The 12340-nt window shown below is 39.5% G+C and overlaps 1 protein-coding gene across 8 annotated transcripts in view; it reads right to left on the minus strand.

The window, feature by feature from the left end:
- Positions 1 to 12340, minus strand: part of patj (PATJ crumbs cell polarity complex component) — a 177515-nt gene that overhangs the window by 112358 nt on the left and 52817 nt on the right. For all 8 annotated transcript variants that reach the window (XM_066647665.1, XM_066647664.1, XM_066647662.1 and 5 more), the window contains 8 exons: positions 11590 to 11886; positions 9591 to 9678; positions 7845 to 7944; positions 5950 to 6030; positions 5751 to 5822; positions 4699 to 4876; positions 2906 to 3016; positions 1492 to 1551 (listed from right to left, as the gene is read on the minus strand). In XM_066647665.1, the coding sequence (XP_066503762.1) occupies positions 1492 to 1551; positions 2906 to 3016; positions 4699 to 4876; positions 5751 to 5822; positions 5950 to 6030; positions 7845 to 7944; positions 9591 to 9678; positions 11590 to 11886 (987 nt within the window). The remainder of the gene's footprint in view (positions 1 to 1491; positions 1552 to 2905; positions 3017 to 4698; positions 4877 to 5750; positions 5823 to 5949; positions 6031 to 7844; positions 7945 to 9590; positions 9679 to 11589; positions 11887 to 12340) is intronic.

Here is a 12340-nt window from a genome sequence, read left to right on the forward strand (position 1 = left end):
ACTATAAAATGACATTTAACAAGAGAAACTAGGAAAGCCTAGTTTTGCCCGACCGCCATTAGCCATATAGCCATTGTCACAAAACTGTTTCCAAAACAGGAAAGCCTAATATACATACCCTTGACATTGAAAGGTCTGGAGAAGGTTTGGTGCTTCATATCAATGTATTTGTTTACAATAATTACAAATATAAGTATAAAAAATGTATCATGTCAGTTGCTGATAGTGTATGTATGATCATGGAAAGCCTGTTATTTACTGTTCATACAAATCTACAAAACCAAAGCACCGTGTTGAGATGACATTAAAGTAACTCATTTACCAGAAAGCAACAAAATGATATTTTAAAATTCAAGTTTTTTAACAATACTAAAAGCAAGCACCTTAACATTATATCAAACAAGTAATCTATACTTAATAAAGGTACAGGACATCGCTTGACACTAGATATGTACTGACTGGGTCACAGAAATGCCTCCAAACAAAGAAGAAACTATGAAAAATATTACCTAAACAACTGTTCAAGGCTCCAGCTGCTCACCACATTTGATGGTGGACCTACAGCACTGGAGTGGCGTGAGTGTGTCTCAATTCAGTGCTCAACCCTCTGACCCCTAGTACTCTTCAACCCTCGCACCTTCTCACCTTTCAACAGGTCATCAAAGCGAACACTTCAATGACGGATTTAGGGCTTATGGCAAGAAATGGGATGGCAGACAGCAAAATCCCAGACATTTTTGGCGATTTAGAAATTTCAGCGCATTTTTTAGGTCTGGACTGGGGACTTGTCTGGGGAAAAGGAGACGAACGATTCCAAATTTAGTTCACAAACTGGAATGTGAAATATGGCTGAACTAACAACAGACGGTCTGGTAGCACCACCTTACATTCTCTCTGTGAAATAGGGCTGAACTACAAGTTCCTTCTCACGCATGCGCCTTTCAACATTAGTTGTCAGGCAGTCAGTAAGCGAAAATGCCTCTTCTAGGCCAGCCCAGTATTGCCACGCTCAAATATAGTAATTTAGTTAACTTGGAAGAAGGGCTAAGTAGTAAAAACCAGCTAAATTCAAAAACAGTATTAGTAGTCAGTCTTACAATTCAAATTCCAAGAAGTCCAGATAAGGGACGACACATATTGTTTCATGGTTAAAGAACCACTAAGCTTGTACAGTATATGTGTTTTCAAAGCTAGGAGCTGTTAAAGTACAACTGCTTCTAACATGCTTCACCAATAAGATAATATAAGTCATATAACAAACTTTAAGACATTTTGAGTTACCATTGTGGGTTCTGAAAAAGAGGATAAAGAAAGGAAAGTGACTCCCCTTGAAAGTACAGGAAACACAAAATGAACTGAGGTCATTTTAGTCTGGTTCCCTTTTAGGTTATGTTTAATGGAAATTAGCTCATAATATCTGTGAAAACATTTAAAGAATAAGAGAGTTGGGGAGGAGGGGGGTGAGAGACAGAATGAGATCATGCTGCTTACCTGCATGCCTTTCCTCTTGGCCTTGTGCTGTAGTATATTGGAGGCTGTGACTGAAACAGGCTGCAGCAGGCAGACACACACACACACACACGCACAGAGCGAGACATAGACACACATACACAGACACACACACTAAGTGAGCCTCCAATTCATCCTTATAGATAACAAAACAGCACAAATCAGTGCTAGCAGATCTGCTCCTGTGCTGAGCAAGGTGACCATAACCAATTATCTGTCCCATAGAAGGACATCAATCACACATTGCTCCAGCCCACAAAGCTGACAGCTTGGACAACAGGGCACTGCGGAAAGAGCTGGAAACATGGGCATGGTCATACAGAATTAAACAGGTGAATGGCCATCTAGCATAGGTATATAAGGAAAATGCAGTAAGAGATTATGTTGTCAACACTTGCAAAACACAAATGCTATATCATTAAATGAGGAAGGATTCTAGCTGCAGGATGTACACAGGTCTCCTCATTAAAAACTAAACAGCTTGGAAGCAGTTTACACTGCAATTACATTAAATGTTTGTCACTTCACCCTTGACTGCCTGGGAGAAAAGCAACAGCCCTGCGGAGATGAATAACAGCTGAATAAACAGGTACAGTGCAGTTGAGAATTTCTAGAGTTGAAAAAGTGACTGACAATAATGACAATGTGCATTGGGCTCAGATTATAGAGACGGGAAAGTCAGCAGAAAATATCTAAATCATACTAGAATTACTGATTTGAGAACAAATTTGTGCTGTTACCTGCCCTTTGTTATTTTCAGAAAAATATATTACGGGGTTGATCACAAGTGCATGTGCAGGAGTGGGGCTTTTTCAGTGACAAACAGAGGGGAGGAGAAAACAAATAGAGGATATCAATAATTCTATGGATGGGGAGGAGTCAACATTTTGAAGTCCAACGCCCACTTGTACACTGGCCATAACAGCCATAACATTAACATCACCACAGCACTGCTGTGTGGGATCCACTCCTACCATCACAACAGACACTAACACACCACCACCAGTATCAATGCAGTTCCTGACCACTGAGGAATAGGGTGAAAGGGGCTTAAAAAGTATGCAGAGCAACAGATGGACTACAGTCATCCTGTAACGGCAGAGCTACAAAGTGCACCTGTGTGGTCACTGGAGCTGGTCAGAGGAGTCTGTTCTGGATTCCAATAAAATATGTTTAGGTTTTGTTGTGTTTAATGGTGGCACAACTTATAAAACACAAAGGTCCTTTTATAAAACCATTTTCAGTTCAAATACCCAGCTGCAGCTTGCAGCAGGTCATTTCAGTCACATCGTCATAAATGAAGGCAGTGATCTGTGACTAGGACCTTGCAGAAGAAGAAAGAATGATGGGGTGGCTGTTTGAGCAGGTAATTTACAGAAGCTGTGGTGAGCATTACCCGAGGAGTAGAGGAAAGGCTCTGCACGATGAATACAACTGGACTGGAAGCTGATTTAATGGCCTGCACTGCCTCCTCATGGCAGGCATTCTGCAGATCCACTCCTGACACCTGGAGAAGAGAAGAGCCTCTCATTACATTACAATTTTGGGGAATGCAATTGTTTTTTTTTTTTTTGTTTTGTTTTTTTTAAAGAAGATACTGTCTTTTTCTCTATCTATCTATCTATCTATCTATATATATATATATAATTAAAAGCATTTTAATTAGAAATGATGGATTATGTTTTTTAATGTAAAAATTGGATGTAGCACATAAAACTAATAAAAATTCAACATACACAAAGTCACTACAGGTTTTGCCAATGTATATAAATCTGTCTGCCTATTCAGCCTGCAGTAGTTTAGCTCCATTCATGTATGCCGATAGAGTACAGAATTTATTTTTGTATAAAAAAAATACAAGGCCAACCAGTGTAGTGGCCATTTACATATGTCAAAACTAAAGCCACAGTAACATACAAAGTATGCTACAGGGGCCAGAAGCTAAGGGCAGATTACTTGGGGAAATGCACTCTAGAGGTGTTATTGAGATTTTTGGTGATGTAGCATATAAAGTTCAAACGGAACTGGTGGTACTGAGCATGCATTAACGGTGCCAGTGGGGCTAGGTACAGCTCTAGTCACCACGGAGGCCAGTGTGGATTTATGGTTGTTTATGGTAAAGGGTGAGGTAGGACTGTAAAGCTGGCTTGGAGCGAGGTGGGTCTGGGATGCCAGACATCACTGTTGAGCCTTCTGCAGGTTTCTTGGGCTTAATTCAGCAAAATACCAATGAGAGGAGGTGCCTGTCTGATGACCCCTGTGAAGAGCCAGTGATCCAGTGGCTGGTTTGGGTACTCATGGCCTGGGCTCAGTGAGTAACTGTTGTTGTTATGGATAGCCGGTTGCTGATTGGATCATAAACAGCCACAGCAACCTTAGTGTTGAGGTGTAGGATTCAACAGGAGTTTTGGTGGCTGCAGGTAGGAAGAGAGTGTGGTGGGCCCTATGTGAAGCTCTAATGAATTGGCATAGGATATTTTACATGTTATTTTATGTATGATTATAATTACACAGAGATGAATTTCATAAAGATTCCATAAAGTTTGAGCCTTGGACAGTATGGTTGTGCACCAGTAGGGTGCCACAAAACTCCAAATCCTTGCGGTCCTGGGGTCAAACCCTGCCTCACGTCACTGTCTGTGAGGAGTTTTGTGTTTCTCCCTGGGTCTGTATGGGTTTCCTACAGGTGTTCCTGTTTCCCCCCACAAATCAGATATAAATGTTGGTAGGTCCATTGACTATGGGAAACTGCCCACGTGTGAATGACTGGGTGAATGTGTCATGTCCTGCAATGGAATGGAATCCTTTCTACCAAATAGTTGGATGTATGGTGTGTGTACTGTTGTGGACAGGCTGTCATTACATCATCCAGGTGAAGGCCGAATATTAATGGCAGAAGAGGCTAGTCAGTCAGTCATGTTGCTAGAACATTTATTGCTACAGTGCCCAATTGCTACAAAGTGCCCAAAATGCCCAACTGCTACAGTGTTCCTTCCCAAATGGGGAAGCAAAATGTGGAAAGCACTAGTCTCCTATACAAAGGACAGTGTTGATTTTCAGTCCTGAATGGTCTGTTACTGTCTTTGACATACCTCCTAAAGCAGAGAGATCAGTTAGACCCCTCTAAAACTGGACTCTATTGAGACATGAACCTGAAAATGTTGCAGTGTGTGTGTGTCTGATCCCCACCTCTAAGATCTTGTCTCCAGTCTTGAGGGCACGTGTACGTCCTGCAGGGCTGTCTGGCAGCACCTGCTTGATGAAGATGCCCTTCAACTCCTCTCCATTCTTCAGCCGCTTTATAACTGTCCGCCCCCCAACGATACTGATCCCCAGAGACTCCCCCTGTTCCAGACGCACCTCCACTCTACACAGCAGCACAGAAACAAATACATAAACCTACAAAATCAAACAGAGTTCATACCATGGAAACCATCATATAAGCCTGTTTTTCCACCAAGAAAAAATGTCATGTCTGTTTATATGCCTTCCTGGCCAAAAATGTTTTCATATAGCTTTATTTAATTTCGTTTTTTCTTCATAGTTTAGGTGTTTGAAAGAGTATTTATTAATGGTTATGCACATGCTAGTTTGTTCAAACAATTTGCATTTCCAGAATTGTTCACAGCGCAGTTGAAAGAATGAGATATACTATGTGTTTAATGTCTCTAAAAGCTATTGCTTTTATGTTATTACATGACATATGATGTACAAGACAATGTCTTATGTTAATTCTAAGAAAGATTTTAAACACATGTTGGGTATTTTAAGGCAAAAATCATACAAAATGCCACACCCCTCCAGATTAATAACTAATTTACTAATATCAAAATTGTTTAACATACACATTTAACGCATTGCATTACTGATAGTTTTAAATATTAAATATAATGACTAAATTTGTTGTATAATACATATCATAACTTGTAAGAACTTAAACTCTAAGTTTCCCTAGAACAAGCCAGATCCCATAAAAACTGTTAACATCTAATGAATTAGTTTCATCTGCATAACAGACTTACACAGAAAAGTTTAAAAATTTCCCCTAAAAATATTAGGGATTTGTTTATTGTTTTAGTATTTAGTATAGCAGAAAGGCAGAAAAAATATTGTACAGGCAACAGAATCTGAATCAATCCTAACAATGCAATGCTATGAAAAAATGCATTTGTGTGTGGAGCTGGGATAAATCATCTGACCACTAGATGGTATCAGGAGGCACAACTGAAGGGATCACTTGCCTGCGTGGGGCACCCCAGTGACTAAAGATGGGGGTTTCTTCTCCTTCTCCATCCTCTCTCTCTGGCAGATCACTGAGAACATAAATGTAAATATAAACATGTGTACAGGCATCAAATGATTATGTTTAGAGACCAATGCACCTAAACCACTGGCATTAACGTCTAATAAACAGTTTAGCAAGGTATAATGCGCCTCTACCTCTGTCCTTCTCTCACTGGCACAATAGTAGGGCCCTGGCATTTCTTCTTCCTCCTGCCAGAGGAAGACAGATGTGTAGATCTGTGGAACAAAACATAGGGAGATAAGCAACATCCCCATACATAAAAATAAAAAGACATTCTGGCCTGCAATGGGGTTAATATTGAACACAGCTTAAAAGACCGGTTTTGAGCAAAGCTGCAGTTTTAACGAGTGTGTATTTTCTTTACCATGTTTACCATTACAGCATATTAAGTTGTTGAGAAATAACTGAGAAAGAACTGCCTCTTTTAAGATGGAACGGTATGTTTGAGGAGAAAAATGACTGCTGCTTGTACATGGCTAATGTTTAACTCGTCGGTAAGGCTTTATTCATCTTCATATCATTCTATATTTATTTTAGATCTGTATTTTTTACCCTTATGCTTGGCTCACACTACAGGATAATCGGGCCGATCTTGAGGCCGATTCAGTCCTCCCGACAATAGCAAGAGGTCCCTGATTTTAGGGTGAATGTAAACGATTATCTTTCCAGATTATCCTGAAGAGTGAGGAATCTATAATTCAATCTTTACTCCTGCGATCTTCTCCCAGAGCAGTCTGGGCCGCCCCGATTGTGAATAGTAAATATGAAACCTGTTCAATATTTACGTCTCAGAATCCTGTAGTGATTCTTGGGTGTGAAACGCCATGTTAACATCAGGCCTGAAAGATGATAAACCAATAAGTCGAGCTGGGGGTATTTCACTGCCATCCACCGTGTTTGTTTACATCATGGCTGAGTCTGAAATGACCGGTGTGCTGTTACTGAGGCAGTATTCTGAGGGAGGAAGGTGCAGGATTGTGTCAGAATTTAAAGCTTGTTTAAAATACTACCTGTTTTTGTGCTAAAGTTATGATTATTCTGGCAAGTGAGCATTAGTGTACAGGTGCCTGGGCTATGTGTTAAAATATTGAATACTCTTACAAACAACTTAATTTCAAAATGCTGCCTTATGAGGCAACAAGAGCGCAAGCTCTTCTGTTTCAGACACGGCCCGAGTGTGTGAGAAACTCCCACCTGCTCTCTGGATTTAGTGCTGAAACTCCTGCGAGGTTTTTAGATGCGGAGCAGTCTGTCAGTGTGTGTGAGATCGGAAAATGTGGTGTTTTTTCATTCAGGGCGGATCAAGCAAAGATCAAGCACAGAAAAATCTGTGAAAACTGCCTTTATGTGTGGGGTGTCTCATGTTACCAACATTAGGATTTTTAAAAATCCTGTAATTTGAGCTAGGCTTTATATTATTGTATTATCTTTGCATATATCTCTTATGTTTCTTTGAGATCTTTATTTTGTTTAACCCTAATATCTAATTATTTTCAATATCTATATCTTATAGGACAAGGCCAATTAATACAAAGACAGATGTGTGACAGAAGTGTAACCTTGTAATGTATTTGTGGCAGCTCTATTTTATATTGTTCCCTGAAATAATTGTTAATTAACTGCAGTTCCTCATGGAAGCAATTAAATATATATAAAAAGAAAGAAATCTGATTTAGATATTCAGACTACAGCAGACAATAGAGTTGAACAAATATATATTTGCAGAGGTCAAGCTGTAATGAGGCATTTTCTTCAGTAGGTGGGGCTATAATACCACTCCAAATTCAAAACTAAGAAATGTTAAATCTATATTTATATAATGAGGTTGTCTTTATATGACAAACCATTCAAGAGTGAAGGCAAATTCTTGAAGATCAAAGTTCAGTGTACATATGTGTTGTATTTTTAAACCTACGCTCAACAGAAATAAATGCTGTGTATAGAAAAACCACAAAAACATAAACGAACACTGAGACAAAAAGAAGACAGAAAGAAACAGACAGAAGCAGAAACTGTGGGTGTCACTCACTCTGTGTCTGTGTCAGTTAGAGTGAGCTCTGAGCATTCGGTCCTTGAATCTGAGTCTGCCTCGCTCTCTGCTGCCTCCACCCAAGACCTCAGCGGCTGACCTAACAAACACACACTCGTTACTGTTTCATACCATGCCAGATGTGAGGAAAGTCGCAGACAGTGGTTGGTGTAGGTAATCAGGTAACACAGCAGATTAGTGTTCAATGCTCAACTCAGGCAGGACCACTAAAGTGCAGGATTTCACAACTCCAGTTCTGGGAGGTTGTTATCCAGCATGGTGTGGTGATATTTCTGCTGACGCACACCTGATTGGACTCACGCGTTAATTGCCAGGTTTAGTGGGTTTGTTTTAGCAAGGGGAAATCACCAAATTTGCTGGATACTAGCCCTAGAGGACTAGAGTTGTGCACCACTGATTAAGTATATTTTGGCAAGACTCTTAATGCATTAAGCCCACCTCTGTGGCATGATAAAAAGTGTGAGTTGGCCCTACATAAGAATGTCTGCCAAATGCCATTAATGTAAATGTAAATCTACCTTGTATCTACATCCACTGTCCATTTCAGCAGATCCACTTACTATACAGATGCACTTTGCAGCATATATGGGCTATACACTAAATCAGCCTTCTTGTTTCTACACCCACTGTCCATTCTACCCACTCCACTGATCATTTAAGCGGATTTTATACTCCCACAATTACTGATTGTAGACATTTTTTTGCTCTGGATACTCCCTTTCTTCAACTGTCATTCAATGGCATAGAAACAATGTGGCCATCTTAGTTTTTTTTTTTTTTATTATATTTGTTATGCTGTGCATCTGGGACTCTGTTGACCCCTTGACCACTGATGAACAAGAGGGTGACCAACACAAACAAGACAGCCATACATGAGTTATCATCTCAGCTGAAGGGAAATCTACAAAGTGGACTAACAATATTGTGTCTGCGTCTAATAAAGTGGAAATTAAGTGGAGCAAGTGTTGATGTGTTGGATACGCTCATATACACATTATTTTAACATGTCCCATTTTAACAGTGCTTTCATTATTTTCATGCAAGTGCCTCATCACATGCCCAAATTAACGTAACTTGCGGAATTTGATGTGGTTCAGTAGCTGCTTTTTCTGTTCTGGCCAAACAATCTCTTGGGTCATCAAGAGATTTGGATTTTGAGAATTTGAGCAGTTTTCTGAGGCACTTGTTCTCAAAAAATGGGATGTTTTTTTATTTTTCCTCTTTATTCAGTGTCCAGGCTTCATATAGATATGTTGCTATGGACCATACCAAGGCCTTTATCAGTCAATTCACATGGACACACATACACACACACACACACTTTGCTTTCTTCTCGTTTATGTAATCTTCATATAGATAGGGATGTTTTGCTGCCTTACCAGGAAAGATTAGCAATCGTGCCAAACTAAGAACTCTCAATTTGGCAGTAAAATGAAATATGAGAGAAAACAAAAAAAGAAAATAGAAAAATTCTATTTATTCCAAATAAAGTAATGGCTTATAAGACTTATATTTCTCTGCCTTTCAAAGTCATTCAAACCTAGCCTAATAAAAAGTAAAATCACTGTGAAAGCTAGACAAGACTAGAAGTCTATCCAAAAATACCAAAAACCAGTTCTGCAATACACTGACACTTCAAAGTTCGCCGTTTCAAAACTGAATAATTCTGTTGACCATGTAAGACTGACCATCAAATCATCATATGCAGCCAACAGAAACACTTACTGATTGGATGTTGAAAGATCTTTGCACTAGACTCCTGTTCTGTTAAAAAGTCTTCTTCATTCTGGATTTGTGTCTCCTCCTCCTCCTCCTAGACCAGACGTACAGAGTACAGAGAAGACCCAGAAATAAATACACAGGTGTATAAAATGCTGCACTCATAACAAACAATAAGCAAAAAACAGTATGCAAAAAGAAAACCTATTAGACAAAGTGCTATCCCTTAGAAACATCCCTTTTTGTTGTTCACTCCTAAACTGTTCACAGCCAGTACTTACTCAACTGGACTAATGTTAGCATAGTAAATAAAAATAAAAATAAAAAATTTAGTAATGAACCACAGAACAACTGAAGCACAATCGACCATCGATCCAATATACACTGCTTTGATTAAGCACAGCAGCATCTTTACCTTTTGCAAATTAAGGCACCAGGTATATGTTTATAGCTAAAATAAGGAGGATTAGAGTGTCAGGAGAGACAAATACTCTGAAACAGTAAGTCATAGGTCAGTTCTGGCATTTTTCAAATCATATAACATGCCTTTACATATTAATATCACTTACACAACCCAAAAAAGGGCCTAACTAGATGTGCTGTGTTTTGTCCCTTGGTTTTGTCCCAGTGCTCTTAGGGCATGTTCACACTTGTAGTTTGGCTCCCTTGAGCAGGACCAAACAAGAAAATGATACATTGTTACATTTTAGTTCAGGGTTGGTTCAAATACACACAGACACGTTTACAATTGGACCAATGTAAGTCCCAAAAAAAAGTCACAAGTGACATGATTGGCTGACACCATTTTGTGAGCCAGTCATCAGAGTCGTTAGCAGGTTGGGCTAAATGCATTTATCGGGGTTAAAGTGATAAAATTGATCAATGAAATTCCTCCACTGCACAAACCAAGGAAGATCCACTACAGCAAGAAGACATTAGAAGGTTTGTCCTTGGCTCACTCTGAAGTATTATTGTTAGGTTTTGGAATAGCACACTCTGTTTTTGCTTCATATTGCATTAATATTTTAAACAAACAGCACCAGAGATGGTTTACAAATGGACTGCGACCCACCTGCTCAAACCATCTTGGTCCACTTGTTTGGTGCGTACCAGAGTTCGACACACTTATTTTAACAAACCACACATTTGCCCCTTTAACACATGCACAGTGGTTCAGAAATGTTCTGGAGTTTGCCCAGAGGAGCTGTATTTGTGAGTGCAACTTTATGCTGGTAGCACCCTAGTAAAGACTCTGGGTAAAATCTGAGTTATCGCATGTGAGATGGTGCAAGAAATGTTCTGAAGTTACTCCTGTACGTGCTGCACAGGCACTGCACCACACCTAAAGCACATGTTTCATTTCCCGCTGCTAGAGCATGCCTGACGCTGAAAATCTCCCACAGTGCGCTGAATGTGTGAACGACCACTCCGGGACATCTCCAGATCCAATACCCTGGAGTTTCTCTTGAAGCAGGGCAATTGCAGTTTGCTTTAATGGAACCAAAGCTGACAAGTCTGAACACACCCTTAGAAAATGCACTCCAGTCATCCACAGAGAATGGGTCTGAAGCAAGTTACTAATTGGTTTTTTCTCGTGTGTTATCACAGCTTTCTGCTGGTGGTCAAAAGTCACATACAGAGATAAAAACAAGTTTTTAAGACAGTTTAATATGAGAGAACCAGCTTAGTGAGAAAATGATTTTTGACCCTTATTGGTCAGGTAAAAAGCCAAGTTGTTATATTCATAGATTTTTACCGTTACTATTAGAACAAAGCAGTACATGTGCAACATAAAAACTGTGTTGTTAATTATTCCTTAGAATATAATTCAATGTTAAAAGGAGCAATTGGATTTCTTATGTAGTTTATGCTTCACACTAGAAAAAAAGATAATTGGAATGTAATGAAAATAGAAAGGGTTTTGCATTTGATAGGCATAAATTATACACTTCAAAGTGACATTTATGATTCTCAAAGAAGTTCTCAGGCTTACAAGGAGTCTCACCTCATGTAGTTTTTCAGTCTGGGGAAAAATCTGGTGAGGGGAGGACACATCAAATTCTTCCGTAAAAGGTGACTCTTTCCTAGGGTATGACAAAAGACCCTCCATGACACTTTCTAAGTTCTGATCCCTCCTCTCATCCTCATCCTGTTCTTGGTCTTCGTCCACAGCCATCTCTCTCTCCAGGCCAGGCAGGAGCTCTGTGGTGATTAAGGTAGTGGCGTAGCGGGGCATATTGTCAAGAATCAGCTCAGGATCCTCATCAAGGTCTTCTGGAAGGATTGAGCCATCCCCAAAGCCCTGTTAAAATTCAGTATTCAAGATTTATTACAATGTCTGCTCTGCAGTATGCTCAAGGCAGATAGACATGAAAGAGCAATTGCACTATCAAGTGGGGAGCGCAAGTTAAAATCCCAGTTATGCCAAAATAAAAAAGCGCAAATTAGCGGTACATTACTCACTTTATTTCAGCAAGAAAATCGTGTCATTAGTATCAGCCATTCTCATTAGTTGGGCTCAATTAAATTTTATAGACTGAATTTACTGCCTTTTTCACAAGTTGTGCAGACTTATTTAACAACATTAATGCCTGGCCCACCATACAGGACTTAAAATTCCTAACCTATGTTGATAACATGAGACGATCCACACAAAGTCTTGCATTCACAGTCTCAAGGTCCAAGAACCACCTACTACAGTAGAAAAAAATTGAATGACATGCAAAAGGACCGATCACAAGTCTGCTATTTTGGCA

The sequence above is a fragment of the Hoplias malabaricus genome, chromosome 16 (genome assembly GCF_029633855.1).
Source record: "Hoplias malabaricus isolate fHopMal1 chromosome 16, fHopMal1.hap1, whole genome shotgun sequence".
Lineage (NCBI taxonomy): Eukaryota > Metazoa > Chordata > Actinopteri > Characiformes > Erythrinidae > Hoplias > Hoplias malabaricus.